The sequence below is a fragment of the Microcaecilia unicolor genome, chromosome 6 (genome assembly GCF_901765095.1).
Source record: "Microcaecilia unicolor chromosome 6, aMicUni1.1, whole genome shotgun sequence".
NCBI lineage: Eukaryota > Metazoa > Chordata > Amphibia > Gymnophiona > Siphonopidae > Microcaecilia > Microcaecilia unicolor.
Window position 1 is genome coordinate 283,573,490 of NC_044036.1, and position 23,760 is coordinate 283,597,249.

The 23,760-nt window shown below is 41.6% G+C and overlaps 1 protein-coding gene across 1 annotated transcript in view; it reads right to left on the bottom strand.

Moving 5' to 3' along the window:
* OLFM1 (olfactomedin 1) overlaps positions 1–20,858 on the bottom strand; it is an 87,059-nt gene extending 66,201 nt beyond the window's left edge. Inside the window, exon 1 of the mRNA XM_030207657.1 lies at positions 20,432–20,858. Within this exon, the coding sequence (XP_030063517.1) occupies positions 20,432–20,497 (66 nt within the window). The 5' untranslated portion in view covers positions 20,498–20,858. The remainder of the gene's footprint in view (positions 1–20,431) is intronic.
* Between the last annotated feature and the right edge of the window lie 2,902 nt (positions 20,859–23,760).

The following is a 23,760-nucleotide window of genomic DNA, read 5'->3' on the forward strand; positions in this document are numbered from 1 at the left end:
ACCTCCACCAGGAGGCTGTTGCATGCACCCACCACCTTTTCCATAAAGATGTATTTTCTTAGGTTACTCCTGAGTCCATCACCTTTCACCTTTATCCTATGCCCCCTCATTCCAGAGCTTCCTTTCAATTGAAAGAGATTTTTATCCTGTGCATTTATGCCACTGGGGAAATTAAACATCTTTATCATATCTCCCCTCTCCCACCTTTCTTCCAAGTATACATATTGAGATCTTTAAGTCTGTCCCCACATGCTTTTTGACAAAGACCACTGACCATTTTAGCAGCTGCCCACTGGACTAGCTCCATCCTGTTTATATCTTTCTGAAGGAGTGATCTGAATTGTATACAGTACTATTACTGGGGTCTTGCTAGACACTTATACAGAGGCAGGGCTTTTTTTGAGGGGGTACTTGGGGGTACTGAGTACCGGCACCTTTTCCATTGTCTGCTAAAATTGACCTATGGACCCCAAGTTTTAATGAAAGAGCTCAGGCTGTACACACCAATTCTGCCTTGTCATAGATTCTGTGATTGGTTGCAGGGGGTCTGGCTGTTGTGGGGTGGGTCCCTCAGTGATCACCCCACCCCTGAAGGGTGGTCTAGCATTTGAGTACCGGCACCTTTTTTGCTAGTAAAAACGCACTGTACGGAGGTATAATCACCTTTTTTTCTTTACTAGCCATTCCTCTCCCTATGCATCCCAGCATCCTTCTGGCCATTGTCATCACCTTTTCTGTTTGGCCCACTTTAAGTAATCAGATATGATCAGCCCCATGTACCACTCCTCTTTCATGCACAGAAGTACTTCAAACCCTATACTGCACTGTTCCCTCTGTTTATGCAGCCCATATGCATGACCTTGCATTTTTTTAGCATTAAATCTTAACTGCCAAAATCTGGACCATTCCTCAAACTTTGCTAGATCATGTTATCCATGCCATTACCCAGCTGCAAATTTTGGTATCATCCACAAAGAGACAAACTTTATCAGACAGCCCTTCCGCAATATTGCTTTCACAAATGTTAAAATTAAATGGAACAAAAACCTACCCTTGTGGCACACTACTACCAACATCCCTTTCCTCAGAGTGAGCTCCTTTTACCACTACCCTCTGTCACCTTCCACTAGACCAGTTTCTAACCAGTCAGTCACTTTAGGGCCCATACCAAGGGTTCTCGGTTTATTTATCTCACCGATGTGGAACCATGCCCAAGGTTTTGCTAAAAATCTACATATATTACATTTAAGCCCTCATTTAACAAGCCCTGTTTGCATTTAATATGTGCATAAACCAGCACTTAAATATTGATCTTGCATAAACATCTAAGTCCCCGTTTTCAAAGCCAGGATATGCACATATCAAACCCACATGCATGCAAATGGCAAAAGGAGCATGGTCTGGGTGTGTTTTGAGTGGGACAAGAGAATGGCAAGTTCATAGATGTTTATTCCCCATTTCAGAAGGGGATTAAATATCTATATTCTAAAAGATCAAGGTCAGGAGTTATACCTGCTACCAAGCATGTTTGGGATTTTGGAAACAGCTGCTATTGAGCAACACTCACTGGAGGGATTAGGGGGGAATTGCCTCCTTAATTCCCCTGTGGTTTTTATCCCCTCTCCCAAATGCTAAATTGGCAAGGGAAACCAGTCAATGTGACAGTGTCAGGATAATAACCGGTTATGATTCTACGGTCACAAAAATAATTGGTTATGTGCTGACACATTACCAGTTATGTTCCCATTGTACTACATAACTGGTTATGTGCTGCTTTTGTGTTTTTTTTCTACTGGTAAATTATATTTTCAGCTTATGATGATGTTATAAACATATATTTTGCTGCTTTTGAACCTGCCAGTATTATGTATGTTTATATTTCTACAATGGATGTTTATGCTGCACGCACTTGGCATATATATATGTCTATTTCTCCTGTATTTCAGAACAGGTTCTATGTTAACAGATTCTGTTCTAAAATACTGGGGCAGCTTGATATACACTGACCTTTGTGTCTCCATTCCTACTTCAACAACCTGTCCAAAATGGGGCTGCCTGTGCTCTCCCTCAATCCAATTGTACGGTCATCCAGTCAAAGAAATTATTCAGATTTGTTTGACAAGTCCTATCTCAAGTAAAACCATGCTGCCTGTATCTAAATTCTTATCACCATTACATACATCCAGTAGTGCTATAAAATGATTCATATTGTTATTAAGCTGTGGAATCCATTACTAGGGGGCAGAAGTTGGGTTCTGGCACTTAGAAAAACATAACAGATTTAGATGGTGTTATAGGGGTCAGAGTTATGCCCAGGTATCAGAGCACGTTATATTTAGGAATTTGCCAATTTTGAACAGCTGATGGCCATGAACTGATGCAGCAAAAAAGGAGCAAATCAAACACAGAAACACATAAAAATACATATTTATTACACCCGAAAAGAGAGAGTAGGATTGCAGCAAGAAAGGAGCATAGGAACATATGAATATATGACAAATGTCGCCATACTGGGACAGATCAAAGGTCCATCAAGCCCAGTATCCTGCTTCAAGCAGTGGCCAATCCAGGTCACAAGTACCTGGCAAGATCCAAAAAGAGTAAAACAGATTTTATGCTGCTTATCCCAGAAATAAGCAGTGGATTTTCCCAAGTTCATCTTAATAATGGCTTATGGACTTTTTCTTTAGGAAGCTATCCAAATCTTTTTTTAAACCCACTATGCTAACCACTTTTACCACATTCTCTGGCAATGAATTCCAGAGTTTAACTACACATTGAATGAAGAAATATTTTCTCCGATTTGTTTAAAATTTACTACTTAGTAGCTTCATTGTATGCCTCCTAGTCCTTGTATTTTTGGAAAGGGTAGACAAGCAAGTCATGTCTACCCGTTCCACTCCACTCAGTATTTTATACACCTCTATCATATCTTCCCTCATCCTTCTCTTCTCCAAGCTGAGGAGCCGCTGCTTTAACCTCTCCTCATGGGGGCACTATCCCATCCCCTTTATCATTTTTGTTGCTCTTTTCTATACCTTTTCTAATTCCGTGTTATCTTTTTTGGAGATGTGGTGACCAAAATTGCACACAATATTCGAGGTGCACTCACTCCATGGAGTGATACAAAGGCATTATAGTAGTCTCAGTTTTGTTTTCCATTCCTTTCTTAATATTCCTAACATTCTATTTGATTTCTTAGCTGCCACCATACATTGAGCAGAGGGCTTCAATGTATCATTAGCAATGGCACCTTATCCCTTTTCCTGGGCGGTGATTCCTAATGTGGAACCTTGCAGATTCCAGCCTCTCTTTACGGGTACGAAAATTATTTGTTTGTGCTTATGTATCTGATCTGCTGCTTTTTTGCTGCATATCTGTGAAGATCCCAGGCTCTCTTTGTATAATCTCGTAAAATGACTGCTACACGGGTCAAAGGCTTGTATCTCAGTTTTCTCTTCCTGTTTTACTGAGCTTCAGATTCAAATTCTGTTGCAGAGAAAAATGCCTTTTAAGACTTCCTAGATGTTACTGTAGTATATTTATGATGAGCAATAAAGTCAGTGGAAGAGACTATTCAGTACTGGAGAAGAAGTGGCCTAATGGTTAGTGCAGCAGGCTTTGATCCTGGTAACCTGGGTTTAATTCCCACTACAGCTCTTTATGACCTTGGGCAAGTCACTTAACCCTCCATCGCCCCAAGTACAAAAATTTAGATTATGAGCCCTCTAGGGACAAAGTACCTGCATATAATGTGTACAGTGCTGCAAAGTAGCACCATAGAAATGATTACTAGTAGTATTGAGACACATGGAACTCAAATACTGTCCAGCACAGGATTAGCATGTGGACAGCAATTATAACAACTGACATGGTCAAGCTTCTCCATTTCTCTTTCAGACTACTCATCCTACAGTGCCAAATTCTGAAATTTTGTAACAAAGTGGAAAAGAGAACAAGAATGATAAAAGACTACCAGATTTAGTAGTTTGAGAAGGAACAGAACTCATAAATACTGCATCTTCTTTGGGAAGGGCACACTCAGTTACCCTGGGAGGGTAGTGATCTCCAAGGACATGCCTGAATTTAACTCCATAAGGGAGATTTTTAATAGCACAGGATGGGAGAGTTTAGAGGTTGAGAGAAAAGGAGAAGAGTGGGGGAAAGTAGGCTCTTTCCAATCAATAGGGGAGACATATATTTGAAAAAAGTATAATATTTATTGAAACAGGTTGACTCACCACAGCCTTGTTTCGGCACCGTAGCACATTCTTCAGGAGTCTACAAAGCCAAATATAAAACATAAATAAATATAACTATAAATTGTGAACAACAATACTCGTAAAAGAATATTAGAGATATATTAACGTAAAAGACATCTATAAAAGCATAGATTATAATTGAGAAAAGCATCAAATAAAATTGTAAATACTATATCTATAATATTCTTTTACGATTATTGTTGTTCACAATTTATAGTTATATTTATTTATGTTTTATATTTGGCTTTGTAGACTCCTGAAGAAGGTGCTACGGCGCCGAAACAAGGCTGTGGTGAGTCAACCTGTTACAATAAATATTATACTTTTTTCAAATATATGTCTCCCCTATTGATTGGAAAGAGCCTATTTTCCCCCACTCTTCTCCTTTTCTCTCTATATTGTTTCATGGAGATTAAGTGCACCTCCACACTTCATGTGGCTTCCTTTTTTAGAAGAGTTTAGCGGTTGGTCATCACAGAACTTGTAAGCTTTTCATTCTAAAATAATGTAAAAGCTAAAGTGGGACAAAAAAAAAGAGGCCAATGAACAAAGCAATAAAAAAGAGAAATTGAAAGAAGGCAGACACTGGTGTCACCAGGACAAACTGATTAACAGCACAGGACTAACCCTGTGAAGCTTCTGTTGGAGTTGCATATCACAGAGTCACTAAAGACCATAACAATGAAATCTAGAATAGTGGCTTTCAACCCTGCTTTGAAGGTGCATATCCATAACCAATGTGTATGGTATAAAGAGAAAAACATCTCAAAAATGGCATAAAGTGGCATTCAAATGTTTTTCTGCAAAAAATGTCCAAATTGCGATTTTCAAAACTCAGATTTGAGATGTTTTTCTCTGCAATGCATACAAATCACAAGGGAATGTATTGGGGGTGGAATTTGGGTGTTCCCAAAACTTGTACATTTTTCTGCCATAATGGAACAAACCAAAAAAGTCCAGAGCTAAAAGTTAGATGTTTTGCTCTAGACCTATTTCACTCATGACTAAGTCACACAAAGGTCCCTAAATGACCAGATGACCACTGGAGGGATTACTGCATGACCCCCTTATGCCATCAGTGGTCACTGACCCCACCCTCCAAAGTTATAAAAGAAACAGTACATGCCAGGCTCAATGACAGCTTCAGATGTAATGGCCAATCCTATTAGAGCAGCATGTCCAAGGAGTAGCCTAGTGGTCAATGCAGAGGTATACAGCTGGGTCCAGTAGGTTTTAGTGAGGTTTGGAGGGTTCCCCATACAACACAAGGGGGTAACAGTGAGATGTGTATCTGGGACCTTTTATGTGAAGTCCACTACAGTGTCTCCCAGGGTGCCCCATTGTCCTGCTGGGATGTCTGTGTGGCCAGTCTACTAAGAATGTGGGTCCCATTAATCCCAATGGCTTGTTTTTCTGCATTTTTCCCTTGGACTTTTTAAAAAATGGTCCTAAATATAGATGCATTGAGCACAAAAACATCTAGTAAATGGCTATTTTTGAAACAAAATGCTAGATGTTTTTCTGTTTTTAAAATGGCCATGTTCGCTACTGGATTTTTGGATGTTTTTCCTAAAATATCCAAAAGTGGATTTAGATGTCATATTGAAAATGCCCATCCACATCGCATAATAGAAACACAGAAAATTAAAGGCAAAGACCATGTGGCCTATCCAGTCTGCTCATCCATGCCATCTACTATCTCTTCCTTAGAAATCCTATGTATTTGTCCCAAGCTTGCTTGAGTGTATGCAAATATTTGTCATGTATACTCACTGCGGCTACCCTTAAAACCATTCTGAATAGCTGCACTTCCAGAAATCTAATGGTGGAATCCCATCTTCACCTGTTGCTCACTATTAGAATGACTCCCTTCATCCCTTCTCATTCTGTAGTCTTTGGCATCCCTCTCATCCCTCATAGCATGGTGTACTAAACCACTGCCCCATCGTCTCTCCCTTCAGTGGCCATGCTTTACACTCCGTCTTTTCAATGTTTGCAAGGTACTTTTTATAGTTCCAGAAAGCTGAAATAATATTTTTTTAAAAATTTGACCTTGGTCCTGCTCTCCTTCCCATAATGTTTAAATTGCTTGGAGTGATGGTATTCAAAAATGATTTTGCAGCAGTAGAGCAAAGGTTCCCAAACCTCAGGTTTTACCTCCCAGTCACTCAGATTTTCATCATGTTCACAATGAATAAAGAATGTAATGTATTTGCATATTTTAGATATCAAAGTTTACATGGATATTTGTTGAAGATGTGGGTTCTCTGGAAGAAGTCTGGGAATCAATATAACAGAGGATTCCAGAACACAAATCAATGCGCTTAAAATGTGATGAAAATCCTGGCTAAACATGGCAGTAAATTACTGGATTTATTGGGGAAAAAGGTTAACTACCCTTTTTATTTTTTTAGACTAATGTTTTCTTAGCTTTCATCCCATAACTAAGCAGCAACCCAACTCGCCACCCCCGCCCCCAAGCAGAGATACATTATGAACCTCCATATTTATGTTTCAGTTTTAAAACACCATCAAGTTCAGAGGCATCATCTTTTTAAGAGAACACTTTCACAACTGTAACAGACTAAAACATATTGTTGAAGAAAGTATATAAAATGTAATTTGGCAATGTTGAACAGTATGTTCCTACTTGCATAAAATTTCCCTCTACACTCTTCTCATGTCACACTTGGAATATCGTAACACAATCTACTTTGGTCTCCCTCAACATCCTACCCACCATCTCCAAACACTTCTGAACCTTGCTGTTTGGATCCTCTCTTGTGCTAACAGATTTGAATGTGTCACCCCCTTACTCATTCAGCATCACTGACTTCGCATTGCATTCTGTATCAGTTTAAAATACTAACCTTCACTCATAGAGCCATGCATACAGATACCTCTGCCTGTCTATCTTTCCTAATCACCCCCTATGTGCCATCTAGAATCCTACATTCTCTTAATGACCAATGACCCCGTATCCCCATCCTAAGACGGACCCACAATGAGAGCACCAGAATTCAAGCGTATTTCTGTATCACCCCTTCTTTTTGAAATTATATATATATATATATATATATATATATATATATATATATATATATATATATATATATATATATATATATATATATATATATATAGTGGGAGTCACATCCAGGATAGTTGGGTTAAGGCAGTTTCATTCTGAAATACAAGTCCCAGAAAGCATTGCAGGCAAGGAGCCAGGGGGTGAGATGAAGAACCCAGACTGGACTCCTAGCTGCAATAAGGGAAGACATGGGCGTAAGCTGGCAGGACGTGTAGATTGGCTGCCAGTAGGGGGAAAGAGAGAAAGGAAACCCAGTGTGCAGGAGCTCATTATTAGTCTAATGCTTAACTCAGCTGGTATGGGTGTGGGGGAAGCTAATGAGAGGAGAATGATTGGTTGTGGTAGCAGAAGCCAGGGATTGATTAGGCAGGTGGGAAGGAGTCTCAAGGGAGAGAAGCAGTTGCAGGCTGAAAACCCTTGGGTAAGAGAGGTCCCTAAAGTATTGAATCTACCAGTGAAGCTAATGCAGGGTGGAATCCCTAAAGTATGGAACCCCTCCTGAAGGTAAAGACAGTAGAAAGTAGAAACTGCTGCTTTGTGATTTAACTGTGATGATTAACTGAATGAACTGCTTCTATTTGGAATTGAACTACTGTTTATTATGCACTGGATAAAGAGCCCAGATTGGAGCTGACTGTGAGTCTGTATTGAATCCTGATATGTGCTGATAGCCTACTGCTTAAAGGGGACTATGTGCCACAAACTTTCAGGTGGCTTACATGTGCTTAAGATTGAAGGTGAATGCGGCTGTTGGAACTGTGTATCAGGTCTACTAGAAACCTGCATGGAATAAAGTCCTTAAGATTGAAGTTGCTGGTGGACATTTATTTCTTGACTGTACCAGGAGCCTGTGGCTGGAGGAGATTGTTCTATCCTTGGCTGCACCTAGAGGTCCCTGGTTACAATATATATATAAATATATATTTTTTTACTTGTAAACTACTTTGTACTTTGCCCAAGGATAGGCAGTACATTAAGCTTAATAAACCATAAATCATAATTTAATGGGAACAAAATGGATCTTAGAAATATTTCAAGCAGGGTCTTGCAGATACAGCTTGCAACAGCCTCTGGTATGAGAGATGCACATTCCAATGGGCACATTTGCGCTTCAACATTCATCCTGGTCAAAGCCCAGAAGGAGCAGCTGTGTGTGGGCCCAGCCATGCAATAATGAGATGCTATAGCAAAGTTTTGAGATCGCTCAAAAATCAGCTTAGAAAATCTGTTTGCTTTATCTTTTCTGATTCCTTGAAATGACAGTAAATAGGACTCTGTAAAGCATGAAATCTCCACAGCTTATCTGTCTAGATTTCACACTTGTCAGCCCTCTCTGCTACACTCTGTTCCCTTGCCTACACAGTGCAACTTAAATTCACTTAAGTCTTAGAATATTTATGAGAAGAATCATTTTCCATCCATTAAACCAGAGGAAGTGAATTAAATTTAATATATGTTGTTCATCAGTATGTTTTAGTCTGTAACAACTGTGGAAATGTTTGACTAAAAAAGATAATTCTCAGGCTGGTGGCATATTCAAACCAAAACTGAAATGTAGAAGTGCATTCAGTGGTCTCTATTTTCAAAGATTTATCAGGGGCACAGGACAGGAGAAATACTTTCAAAATGAAATGGAGATTCACAATGTAAAGCTTTTGTTGCCCCAGGTTTACAATGATTTACTCCGTTTTATAATTATAACCTCCCAAGACAGGGTTAGCTACCTAGAGCACAGCTGAAGTGTCTCAGACTGCTGGATAAAGGTTTACTGTTTGTCTCTGCCAGAAGAGTATTGAATGTTTGTAATGTAAAGAAATACAATAGCTGTATTCTCTCAGTTTCATGCTCTGTCTTCATCTAATTTCCTTTCTCTCTCCCTTGCTGACAGCTGTTGATAATGTGAGAATCTGTACTAAGAATGATTTTGGCCTAGTTTTCCAACCCTGGGGAACTGATTACATACTGCAAGCAGAGCTGCTAGGAAATTGCAAAACATTTTCACAAATATTGCAGAGGGCTATGGGGGTTGGTTTTTTTGTGATATTCTGTGGTTACATATCTGATCTGGACTCGAATTGCTCCACCCTCTCCTTACAAATTGTGGCACTGGACTTCCCAGCCCTCCACTAGAATGGGACCGAATGTATAACCAATAGATAAAAAGGGGAAAATTTCAGCACAAAGGAAAAAAGGTGAAAGTGTACAATGTGTTGAAATTGTACATTTTTTTGCAACTAGATCTTTCCAGTGGCCTTGCCCTTATAAATTTGTATTATTTATTTATTTATTGTGAACATTTATATCCTGCATAATCCCACCAAGGCAGGCTCTATGTGGCTTACAACGTTTGATGGAAAATACAGCATAATTGTACTAGTGCAAAGCAGAGAATAAAGTAGATGAGGGGAAGACCCTTATACCCCATAAAAGAAGTCATGTCTATACCTTATTAATTTCAATGATTAAGCATAAGAGGTGTTAGTCAGAATTCCTTGTAGCTATTATAGTGGAAGTAGTACTGTAACATTTATGCAGCTTTGCCTTCCCATTGTTTTCAAAATATAGACTCTGTTTTGAAGTGTTTTGAGCAAACAGCAAATCAGTTCTGGGACACAGTCTAATAGAGTTTATTTGAAAATAAATACTGTCCCCTCCCTCACTTAAGTTCAGATGAAGGTTGACACCAAGTACTGAAATGACCCTTTGTCTCATAAATTTATAGTGTAATTGTTCACGGTGGAAAATTAGCGTCTGTTTTCAGCAGGTCTTGCATTTTTCATACATCTAATACTGTTTGACAGCTATTAATTTTGCAGTGCTTTATACACAGTGCTAATACTGATTACAAGAACTGATAACCTCAGGAAAACATACTGCCTGAACCTGGAAATTACCTGCCTGTTTAATGTGAAAGCTGAATGTACTGGAATAAGATGTAAATTGGTTTCTGAAATGAAGTGCTGCCTTGTATCATAAGCTACAGATTTACAATTTAATCCATCTGATTTCACTCTGACTCAACAAGTGAAGAATCGAGATGAATACAGTTATAGTTTGGATGAAAACTTGAAAATCACCTGCATCAATTAATGTGGCCTGTCAGGTCACAGGGCAGAGAGAGCACTTGGGACCTGGTGATCGGGCTTGATCTTGAGCAGTTCAAAAGAAGGAGAATAAAGGCTCATTCAGAAAGCAAAATTATGTGCATATGAGAAAATAATACTAATTGTAGGTACAAAATGTTGGGTTCCATACTAGAAGTCACCACCTAGGAAAGTATCTTGGGGCTCCTTGGACAATGTGTTGAAATCCTCAGCTCAATGTACTGTGCTGGTCAAGAAAGCAACCAAATATAGATTGGTCAGTGCAATCCAGCGACGTAGCAAAGGCGGGCAGTGGGGGCGGTCTGCCCCGGGTGCACACCGCTGGAGGGGTGCAGACAGCAGCTGCATGCCTGTCGGCTCTGCTGTTTCCCTGCTCCCTCTGCCCCAGAACAGGTTACTTCCTGTTCCGGGACAGAGGGAACAGGGAGCCAGCGGAGCCGAGAGCCGCGCGGCTGCTCCCAGCAGCAAGAATGCACCCGGGGGGGGGGGGGGGTCATGCGCTGGGGGGGGGGGTGTCATAGCGCCGGGGGGGGGGGGGGGGGGTGCATTGGCGATCAGCCCTGGGTGACAGCTGACCTAGGATCATCACTGGTGCAATCATCTTCCCAATACCAACATATGGCTGCGAATCTTGGACACTGAGAAAGGCAGACAGGCGAAAAATTGATGCATTTGAATTATGGTGCTGGAGATGACTGTTATGCATCCCATGGACAGCCAAAATAACAAACCAAGCAGTTCTGGAACATATCAAACCAAAAATATTGCTGGAGACCAAGGCAGTAAAACAAAAGCTCTCCTATTTTGGTCACATCATGCGAAGCAAGTTCCTTGAAAAAGACATCATGCTTGGAATGGTTAGTGGCAAAAGAAAAAGAGGCTGCCCAAGAATTTGCTAGATAGACACTATCAAGGAAGATACTGGAATGAATATAGCACAACTGAAAGAAACTGTGAGAGATCGGAAGGCACGGCGAACACTCATCCATACAGTGACCGCGAGCCGTACTCGACTGATTGGATAAGGAAGGAGGTCAAGAAAGCAAATCTAAGGGTCCTGTTTACTAAGCTGTACTAAGGGCGTGCTAAATGTTAAAGACCATAGGAATATATAGGTGTCTCTAGCATTTAGCGCACGCTAATTTTAGGTGTGCACTAAAAATGCTAGCGTGTCTTAATAAACAGGGCCCTAAGAATTATTCAGATATAGATAGCACAACCATACCTTGAGTGCTGAGTGCAGTTCTGATGGCTACATCCTAAAAGAAGATGTTCAGAGAGGGCAACAAAAATTCTGACTGGGGTGGAATGGATTTCTTATAAAGAAAAGCTACAGAGGTTAGGGCACTTTAGCATGGAGAAGAGACAACTGAGAAGAGAAATGATACAGGAGTATAAAATGATCATGAAAGGATCAAGACAGATAAACAGAGGACGGTTATTTTTTCAAAAAGTACTAGAAGTCAGGAACAGTTCAGGAAACTAACAGGTAAGCTATATCCTTCCTGAGACCAGAAGTGCACATAATATTCAAGGGACTAGATTCAGTAAATGGTGCCCAAATTTGGGTGCCACCAAACATCATTGCTGAGTGTTATTCTATAAACATTGCTCTGAGTTGTGCGTTACTTATAGAATAGTGCATAGCGCTGGGATCCGCATCCAACTTTGGGCATAAGGATTTACATTGTCATACCTGGTGTAAATCATGGCACGTAAGTTAGCCAATTAGCTAAAGTAATTGGTTGTTAGTGCCCCATTTTAGCTTGTTAATGGCTCGTTACTCAATTAAAATGCACATGCAACTTGAGTGCAAGCCAAAATTTGGGTGCGCAATTTTGGGTACCATATATAGAACCCAAGGAAAGGTGCACTTGCACCATAGAGCTATCCAGAGGCATTATTAGTTTTATTCTGCGTTCCTTTCTGAATGATACCTAACATTCTGTTTGCTTTTTATATTGTCACTGACATGCACTGAGCCATGTATTTCAACATTTTTCCAGGGATTCTACATATTGTGCTTTAATTTCCGCCCGGAAATCGAAGTGTATTCTATAACCATGCAGTTAACTTAATTGTTTAATTAATCAACGCTGTTAATTGGATGTTAACAAGCAATTATCAGCACTAATTGGTATTAAGATTTATACACACAACTCACTAATGCCTATGTTTACTAAGGCGTATTAGTGGTTTTAACACACGTAAATGGTTAATGCGCATTAAACGCTAATGCGCCCATAGAAATGTATAGGTACATTAGCATTTAACATGCCTTAACTTTAAAGGTGTGTTAGAAACACTAACACATCTTAGTAAACATACCCCTAAGTGTATTCTGTAATGAGGTGCATGTAAATTCTAAGTCATACAGTTGAAAAGGGTGTGCGGCCATGGGTGGGGTGTGAGTGTTTCTAAAATCTATGTGCATTGTTATAGAATACTAGTGGAACCATGCCCGTTTCCTCAACAATGAAACGGGCCCTAGCTAGGCTGTCCTGTAAGCTTTTTTTTCTCTCTCCCTTGCCCTCCCCTCCATGTCCAGCGATTCTTCCCTCCCCTCCATGTCCAGTGATTCTCCTCTTCCCTGCCCTCCCATTCGTGTTCTGCGATTCTCTCCTCTACTGTCCTCCCATCCCATCCATGTCCATCAATTCTCCTCTGCCCTGCCCTCCCCTCCCCTTCCCTTCCTTCCTTCCTCCCTCCCTCCCTCCCTCCCTCCCCTCGATGTCCCACGATTTTCTCCTCCCCTCGATTTGTACCTGAACGTCCTCTGGCTGGCTGGCGCTGGCTTCCGTTCCGTTCGTAACATCTCTCCTGACATCAGCTCGCCTCCAGCGTTCCCTTCCCTCTCATTGTTCCGCCCTCTGACATCATTACATTTTGACACGAGGGTGGGGCAATGAGTGGGAATGGATGTTACGAACCCAGGCATCCAGACATCGAACGTTGGAGGTGCAAATTATTATATAGGATACCTACTCTGCACCTAATTTAGGCGTCGGGATTCACGTTAAGTAAAACATGGTGTAAATAACTGCAACTAGGGGGTCCTTTTACTAAGCCACAGTAAAAATGGCCTGCGGCAGTGTGAGAACATCTTTTGGGCACGCGCTGGGCCATTTTTTACTGCATCTAGGAAAAAGGGCCTTTTTAAAGGGGGCTGAAAAATGGATGTGCGCTAAAATTGAAACCAGCATGTGTCCATTTTTGGCCTGAGACCTTACCGCCACCCACTGACCTAGTGGTAACGTCTCACATGCTACCCATGCAGTAAGCATGCAATGCACACCAACTGCTGTTTACTGCTGGGTAAATGGCCCGTGGTAAAAAATAGAAAATAATTTTCTACTGCGGCATTCAGCACGCACAAAATTTGGAATTACTACTCAGCTCACATGCTAGTTGGGCGATACTGCTAATTTGGTGCGTGCTGCATGCGTGTAGGCCCTCCTGTGCCTTTGTATAAGGGTCCCTAGATTTGGTCACATGGAGAGGCGTTTAGTGTAGTCTATATACCACACAGAAATTTAAGCATATTCTACAGTATTTAGGTGTACTATAGAGAATATGCCTAGGCATCATTTTTTTTTGCACAGAATTTTCAGGCGAATCTAGCAACGAATATTAGGACCCCAGTAATTGCTGGGGTCTGACTAAATGCACAGATCTAAAGACTGAACCCACTAGAAAATTGCAGCACAATACACAAGAATGTTGCAAGGCAAAAATTTAGGCAATTGTATTTTCTGCAACCATTCTCCTTGCCCATAAAACATGATTTACACTGATAACCTTATATTGTATCCCAAATGAAGTATCCGCTTGCTACCTATTAACTTTTTAGATAGTACCAGCATTATGAGATACCTCATTGGTAGCAGATCTAAACCAAATATTCAAAAGTAATCAGTCGATGCATAATTAAGCTGTGGAATTTGTTGCCAGAAGTTGTGAGTTTTTAAAAATTTGGACAATTTTCTGAAGGATAGATCCATTAAATTTATTAACTAGGTAGGCAAAGGGATCTGGGACTGAGCAGCCAGGAAGTATTTGATGGAGCAGACTATTGGTCTGTCCCAGCATGGCAATTCATATGTTATAGCCTTTCAATGCATATCAGAGTAAGGAAGGTGCCCAGCTGACTCTCTTCAGGAAAGCATGAAGCAAAATTCAGTCCTTTTCCTTACTAAGGAAAAAAGAACTGCCAGCCCACTTATACTACGGGGAGAAATTTGAAGTGGTTCAATCTGTTCTGAAAAACCTAATGGAGCTAGTCTGTAACTTGAAGACCCAGAGTAGGATTAACCTTTTGTCAGGCCATAGCCAACGAAGTATTTCCTCCATCATAATATAAATATATTCTAAAACTCCAAAAAACAGGGAGTTGCATGGTTCTGATTTCAGAGGAAAACCAATGGAGGAGGAAGCAGCAGGTAAAAAGCATTGTTACTGACTGGAGGATGAATGCTGAGGGGCAAGGGGGAAATCAGACAGATTTCTGTGGGCAGCTGTGGCTCTGGTCTCCCTCCCCTTCCCCAGTCTTCTTTCTACCAGCAGGTAACTTACAAGGGCAAAAAGCTGTCTTGGAAGCCATTGAATTAACACAGCTGAAAGGGCCCCTCCTAAACATTTAGGCCCTAGGCATGTTCCTATTTTGTGTATGTATTAATCCTGCTCTATCAACAACAATTTTCAGAGCACTTCCTAAATTTACTGTCTGAAAATTATGTAGTAAACATGCAAAAAGGAACCATGTTCTTTAAACCGCTGTTCGTGAATGTAAAATAGTGTCTATTTTTGGAAATCCCAAATGTGTGCTCTTTTGCAGCTAGAGAAATGACTCTTTTTAACCTGGTTTAAAGTATACATGCTATACAAGCCCATGCATACTTTAGGCCAAAAAGAGGACAGTAATTTTCAGATAGACCAGGTTTTGAAACCTGCCTGCTAAAGGGGTCATTTTCAAAACAGTTCTAGTATTTGCAAAGTCCATGGATAAAAGTACCCCCAGATATGGTACCAGTTCTCATATGCAGAGTATGAACCTGCTTTCTCTTCTCAAAATAGCCTTGGGGAACAGGACCTGCAGACACTTCCATCTGATTTTTCTGCAGATGCTTTTTCACTGAAAAACAATGTGCACAATTTTAAAAATGCAAATGTTGCCTCTCCAGCCTAACCCTGTCCCAAGGACACCTCCAAAAATGTGTGCAATTTCCTAAAAGCTCCTTTTACCCAACCTTTTGAAATTTGAATGGTAGAATTTACTAAGGGGTTTCCCCCATTCTCTGTAAATCAAGCCTTAATTCTGAACAAGAGCAGAAAAATCTCTGAGTAATAGGAACCAGTGTGTATGGAAATGAGTCTGTGCACATGTAAGCTTTAAAATGCATTTCCTGCAATCTAAAAGAAAATTGAACTGGACTGGAAGCTGTAGACTTTCCCATTGATACATCTTTAGTCTGGGTGAATGAAAGACTGTTTCAATCTTGTCTTTATAAACTTAAATCTGACTACTTTTTACAGCTTCTAGTACTGAAATCTTGTGTGCTGTGGATTCAAAGCAATATTTAACACTGCAAACCAAAATTCAACTAGCATGCTTATTCTATTAAATTATGTGTCTTTTTGAGGGAAAGAATAACCTTTCTAATTTCTATGCTCCCCTATGGCCTTACACCCCTGAGCCTCGAACTCCTGACATTAGCAGGTCATAGGAAATGAAAGATATTCCTGAAGTATAATTCTCCAAAACTCACAATAAATTCCAGATTGCCCACTAGGCACTGTAAGCAGCTGCCTAGAGGCACTAAGTAGAAAGACACATTGCTTCCTCTGTGCCAGTAGCACTTTCTTCTAAGTGCTGCTCACCCTGATCAGCAGTACCCTATCAGATCTGCCCACAGGGCCGCTGAGAGACTGGGCCAGACCCGGGGCAAGGCCACCCCCCCCCAGGTCACCACCGCTCCCCCCTCCACCCGCCCCCTCCGTCCACCACCAGGCTGGGCCCTCTGCATTGAAATCACAGCACCTCTCACCTCCATGTGAAAGAGCTGCAGGCAGCAGATCACCTCCCTTCGGCCCTCCTTCCTTCCTTATGTCCCGCCCTCATGGAAGTTATGTCAGATGAGGGCGGGACACAGGGAAGGAAGGAGACCCGAAGGGAGGCAATCTGCTGCCCTGCTGCCTGCAGTGCTTTCACATGGAGGTGAGAAGCGCTGTGATTTCAATGCAGGGGACCCGGCCCGGTGGCAGACAGTCGACGATGGAGGGCGGGTGGGACTCTGGCACTGGGCCCCCCTTGGAGGCCTGGGTATTTTGTCCCCCCTGCCCCCCCTCTCGATGGCCCTGTCTGCCCCCATAAAGGCACAGGAGTAGGGAGGTGAATATGGATTATTGTAGAACAGGGGTAGGCAATCTCAGTCCTCAAGGGCTGCAACCCAGTGGGGTTTTCAGGATTCCTCCAGTGAATATGCATGAGATATATTTACATACACTGGAGGTAGTGCATGCAAATAGATCTCATGCATATTCATTGGGGAAATCCTGAAAACCAACTGGGTTGCGACCCTCGAGGACCAAGGTTGCCCACTCTTGTTGTAGAGTCACCTTTAATCTTTTCTTGTGCCTTTTAGGGGGTAAGTCTAATGAAACACTGCTGTTTCAAGCTAAGTGATACTTTTGAGAGAGGCCCACCCTATGGAAGAGAAGGTGCCCCAATCACCATATCTATGCACTTCCTCAGAGGCGACAGGGACAGCCCTTCAGCTACCACATCCTTGGAAGAGACCGGAGGTCATTTGATTTTAAAATTTTTTAAAAAGTACTAGGTTAGAACCAGTGGTGGATTTCATATTTTACTGTAGTTGCACTGGAGACAAGGAAACAAGTTCAAAAGGTTTCTAGGTCAGTGATCCAGCAGAAGAGGTAAATCCAGTCTTGCTCACAAGCTAATTTTTCTTTTTCACTTAAACATATGTTTGATTCCCAATGGTGTGTAGCCTAACAAAACAGCACTATTTACCCAGAGGTGCACATAATTGTGAAAGAGTTGATATTTTGCTTGGCTCTCTGAAGTGCTGCTTTACAACCACTGGAATGAAAAACAACTACAAACTGAGGGCTATAGAAAAGCAATGAAGTGTGCTTCTAACCTTTTATATGAATCTAACAACAAAAACAAGAGACTTGGAAAGTTTAGGCACTGCAGAGGGTCTCCTGAACGTTACCTTTGAGTCTTAGATTCAGTGGAGTGGCAATACCGTGGGGGCGGCACTCACAGTCTCTGAGGGGGAGGCATTCTCAGATACTGCACAATGATGACATGATGATAACCAGACTCAGGAGACATGGCTAATAGGATTCACAAAGAGCCACAATCTGTGACCACCGGCTGGAAATTTGAATAGGTAAAACTGGGTTAAATATGAGATAAACTGAGTATGTGTAAAACAAATCACTGTGATCCTTGCCAATGGTGGTATAGAACATCCTCTATAAACATAAACATTAAGTCCAGAAAGGACCAAATTCAACTGTCTGCAGCCTAAAGGAGCACAAACAAACTGTCAGTCCAAAGTGAAACCTGGCAACTTTAATAGCTTTAATGCTATAAACAAATGTAGAAGTATTTAACATGATTATGAAACAGCTGTCTTGTCCTGATTTTTAGGCCAGTATTTCCTGGTTGAATGGGCAAGAACATTGCTTCTTCTTGGAACTCACCAGTGGAAGTTGAGACCAGGAGGAAGAAGAATATTTTTGTGCTTGGGAAGGCCAAAGAAAGCAAGTTCTGTCCCTCTTCCCTCCTCCCCATCTCCCTCGTTGCTGATGCTGTGTGGGCATAAAATTGGAAGGGCCATGGCCCTGTGCCCAAAATCTTCTGCTGCCTATGGCTGAGTCCCAAATTTTGGGATCCCCCTCCTAGATTGTAATGAGAAAAGAAGGTTATTCATTCTGCTTCAGTGTTTAGCCGATAGCTCCCAGTTGCACAAGCTATTAACTCACAAATGGCACGGAATGACACTAAGCCATCTGATTATTGTTGAGGTGTCTCATGCATCTGCAAGGTGTGGCACTCCCCCACTCTCACCTCCATGAAGGAAAAAGAACAGACAAAACCAAAGCTGAAACTGGTAAGCAAAGGCACTTCAGCAGTTCAACTGGTTAGCTATTTACTCCTACAGAATAGCTTTGATAAATCACTTCTTCTCAACCTCTTATCATTTAAGACTGCTGCTAGCTAGTGCAAATTCTTAAGATACATAATAATCCAGGCTGTGGTTCTTTTTCTGAACCCTTGCTTGGCCACAGGGCTATCTGGATTTGCTAAATTCCTACCGTCAAGTTTAAAGATCAAAGATCTGATAGAAACCTGATTATAAATGTTTAATGTATTTGCTTAGGTAACTGCATTTTCAGCACCCTGGTTGAAAACACCTACTAAAATTCATGGTTGCTGTTATTATGATTGATAAGAAAGAAAGAAAAGCATTCTTAGATGGAAAAGGCAATTTTATGCTAGTGGTGCTGAAAGGATAGCACGCGGGATGTTGCAGCGAGCTGGTGCAGGATAGACAAACATCTACACTGTGCCTCGTGCACATCCAATGGGCTAGGAAAATCATCGTACACCCCTTTGTTAGCAGAAGCAGAGAGGAAAGAGAGAGCTACAGCCCCAAAGACTGAGAAAAACACTGTAATGCAAAATTTCAGGTATCATGCATCCTCAACCCAGGATAAGGCCACACTCTTCCAGAGACTGGCTGGTTGTAAATGTCAGCTCTGTGTGCATCTCAGCTAGTCCAGCACCCTATGTACCTATCATTCTCAAGTTCTCCGTTCTGAGAGGTACTCACTCTACTAAATAAAGTTCTTTAGAACCTGTCCCTCTTTAAAGTTTGAGCTTTAATCTTCCTAAGAAAGAATGCTGTTAAGGGCTGGAAGCACCAGTGGATCTTTCCTCTTTATTTGTCGATATAAAACCTTCTTTTACAGCCATCATCAGCAGGGAACTGATTACACCAGCTGCCCCTGATGCCTGTCAGAGAAGTAGATTACTGGAAAGAGAAGTATAATGTTTACTGGATATCCTATTCCCTGGCGACACAATAGATAAGTTGTACACACTTATAATGCCAAGTGCATGAAAGGTGGCCAAACAACCTATTTCCCTTCCCCCTCTCTCGGCTCACGTTGTTTTTCAGTTCTCCAAACTCCCCCTCCCCCAAACCCTACTTGCCTCCGAAAAAAGCTACAGAATACTAATAGGTTTTCAACACCCTGGAAAAGAAACCTGAAAGAATATTTTTAAAAATTTCAGAAAATTAGCAAAATTGGACTAAAAATACTCATTTCACAGTAACATAAATTACAAGTGACTTTGCAAGTATCTGAAAGGAAACAGTAGAAACAGGGAGAGAAATGAAAACATCTTATTAAATGCAAACTACGCACCCAAAACTTGTCAATAGCAAACCTTTCCTCCCTCGGTACAGCTTCTGTTAGTCCTAAATTTGAAGTCTTATAGAAACACTGAATCTGTTACCCTTCTGGAATAGACAGAGGGATACTGATCTAGAAATAACCACATCAGAGACAGGAACTGCTACCCCACTATCCCCTACTGGTTTACTTAGAGAAATATTACAGTCCTCATAACATAAATATTAGAAAAAGCTACAATCTACCACCACCTGCCTCTTAAATTTGAATTAAAAGTGAGGGAAAGACTTGCTATAATCTGTTTGGAAGGTGACTATTTCAAGCTTAGCAGGACTTGGGAGACTGGGGATAAAATGTGTACCCTGCTCACCGGGCACCACGTCTTCGCCAAAGTCAAGGTGAGTGACCTCTATTGCAGACAGAAGAGAGAGAAAGCAGAAAGGGAGGCACCGAATGTTTCCCGGGGGATGGGTAGGGGGAGGGGGCTTGGAACTAAAAGAGAAAAATGGCATTAGGAAACCTACTTGAGTGAGTTCTGTGCCCGTCAGAATGAGGAGGAACAGGCTCAAAAGCTTGCTTGTAGGTTGCATGTCTAGGTATCACACGGGTCCCCTCCTGCTCTTTATTTTCCCAGCTCTTCTTTTCTTCTCCTGTGGCTGCCTCTCAAGTGTTTGCAGTAGCTTTCAGCAACCCGAGAAGGCAAGACGAGAGCTCTGCTTTGCAAAAGCCTCACTTAGCATATTTATTGTATCCCAGGTTCTCTCTTCACTGCTTGTATAGATAGATAGGAGGATTTTTTTTTTTCCTTTTGTTAATGGCTCCCCTGATCGAGAAGCATTTGCAAAGAGAGGGTTCAGCAGAGCGCAAAATGATGCTTCTGCTGGTAAAAGTTTGCTTTGAAAAGGAAGGGCAGTGAGAGAAAAAGGGCAGAAAATCGTAGGCAGCGGCTTGCAAGGCTGCAGCGAGCTTAAAAAGGGAGGGGCAAGGGGAGCAGCGAGAATTTTTCCCTTCCAGGACTAATTTCCTGCTGTCACTGGAAGTCGCCTCCTGACTGGTCCCTCCGTGCCCCGCCCACCCAGCCCGATATTATTTTCCGGCTCACCCCGAGAGGCGGCACTGTCCTCTGATTGGTCGCCCTAATTTCTCTGTCTGGATTGCTTTGTTGTCTCAGGACAATGGGGAGGAAGAGTCTCATTGTTACATTTCTGCAGCAGGTTTAGTTGCTTTCCTCCAAGCGAAAACAGCAAGTAGCTGGCAAATCTATCACCAGTTTCAAACCTCAGATCTTCCAAATGGATGTCAGTAACAAATGAGATTTCAACAGTTGCTTCCTTGTATTTTAAGCATCGGCTTTTATATGAAGATATTAATAATAACAAAAACGTCGTTAAAAATGCATGCAGGTGTGCAGACCCATCCCTGGGACTAGAAAAGCTGCCTATCCCAACTGTACATGAAATAGGCGGTATCTTTCACAGCAGGGGAGAAGTGCATGTGCTTTTGTATGCCCTATGCTTCGTTTTACAGAGGCTGGACAGTATTCCAAAGTGTGTTTTATGTGGATATACATATCCTCTAACACCTGAATGTATTGCAGACAAATCCACCTCCCATGTGAAAAATCATCTTTATTTCATTTCTCTTTTAATTAGAGTTATTATGACTTAATTTTGGATAGGATGCCAACAAGTCACCTAATGAAACAAAATCAATCATGAAATATCCCAACATACAATGCAAACATGATTTGGGGGCATGACACATAAAATAGCAACCTCAAATCAATTTATTCAGAGAGAGAGAGAGAGAGAGAGAGAGGGGGGGGGGGGGGGGGGAGAGAGAGAGAGAGATTAGAGGAGGTAAAATGGGAAACAATTTCCCCTTCATTTTCCTCCAGCTCCTTTGGGCTGAATTGTGTTCAATTCTGGTTGCCGGATCTCAAAAAAGATACAGTATTACAAAAAGATTCAAAGAAGAGTGACCAAACTGATAAAAGAGATGGGAGTCGGGACTCCTCCCATATGAGGAAAGGCTAAAGAGGTTAGGGTTCTTCAGCTTGGAAAAAAGACGGCTGAGGGGGGATATGATTGAGGTCTATAAAATCCTGAGTGGTGTAGAATGAGTGGAAGTGAACCGATTTTTCACTCTTTCAAAAAGTTCAAAGACCAAGGGACACTCAATGAAATTACATGGAAATACTTTTTTACTCAAAGAATGGCTAAGCTCTGGAACTTGCTGCCAGAGGATGTGGTAACAGTGATTAGCATGTCTGGAGTTAAAAAAGGTTTGGACAAGTTCCTGGAGGAAAAGTCCATAGTCTGTTAGTGAGATGGACATGGGAGAAGCCACTGCTTGCCCCAGGATTGGTAGCATGGAATGCTGCTAATTACTGGGTTTCTGCCAGGTACTTTTGACCTGGATTGTCCACTGTTGGAAGCAGGATACTGGCCTAGATGGACCATTGGACTGACCCAGTATGGCTATTCTTATGTTCTTATATTCTTATGAAACCTGAATCTATTGATTATGGTACCGTAATCCTTCATTTGCAGCACAATTTTCATATGTAAAAAGGCTTTCCACACAGATTTTTAAAAAAGGCTTAATTAAATTTACCTCCTTAATGACTGTTAATAGGATGACTCACATTCCCACCAAATATATAAAACATTAACTACAGTTTGATTCAAGTCCTTGATGTGTACTCTGGTTATGAACTGCAGAAAGGAACATGTCATATAACATTCTGAGGTGTACCTGTGCCAGAAAAGGCACAGTGTAAATATACCTACACAGATTAGCTGAGATTTAAATATACCTAGATAGGGTGAGCTATCTGAGGTGAAATATACCTGCACCGATTAGCTGACTGAGGTGTACAAATACCTATGGCCCGATGCACAGAACTCCCACAGTAAGCCAACAGTGCAGAAACTATACTGCTGGAACAGCACAGAAAATTAGCTGGCCAACGCTCAAAGGAAATGGTATGCAAATTATATGCGTGCTGATAAAGCAAAAGCAAAGAGGGGTGTGACGAAGCAGTAGGTTTTTAAGCCTGTGAACTGTATTATTTATTTCAGGAAGTGTATTTATCCTAATTAGCCAGCAGATGATGTTTGTTTTGTGTTTTAAAGCTGTTGCAGAAGTGACTTTTTCTTTTTCAGATTAAGCTTGGTGAAAGGCAATCTGTAGTACCAATGGCCAGATACTTTCAAAGCTGGTGCCCTGGGCTCTGATTGGCCCTTGTTTTCAAATCTAGCCAGGAGGTACTAGATTTTCCCCAGTCTCAGATGGGGAGAGCAGAGGGTAAACTTCTCTGTCCTGAGACCCTGTTCAAGACTTGTGAGCAGTTAATTTTCTGAAACTCCCCAGGTGCTACACAGGCAGTAACAAGTATTAGTTTTAATATTGATCCATATTCAGTTACCTCTTATTGCTTGTTGTTTTTCCACCTGTTTTATATGGTTCACTGTTCTAATTCTGTGATAATAAACCTGTTAGTTTATTAGCTCTGATGTCTTGGACTGACTGTGTGTTGGGTTTGTGGGTGTTTTCTAGGAACTGTGAGACCCCTGAGAGTATGGTCCCAGCAATCTAGAAATCACCAGGCAATGACTTGAGAGTAGGAGACTCGCCCATAGGCTAGTAGAACCCAGTCGGTGGGAGGAGGGTGCCAATGTAGAGCACAAGCGGCAGGTGCAGGCAGACCTGAGAAGTTCTGAGGGCAAACCCTCTAAGTGGCCACAGGGTTATCTCCAGGTAGGTGCTAGGTGTTCCATGACAAGGGGGATGTGCTTGGCATGTGCACAGAAGAGTTTTGTGGTAAGCCCAGCTCCTGTGCGTGTGCACC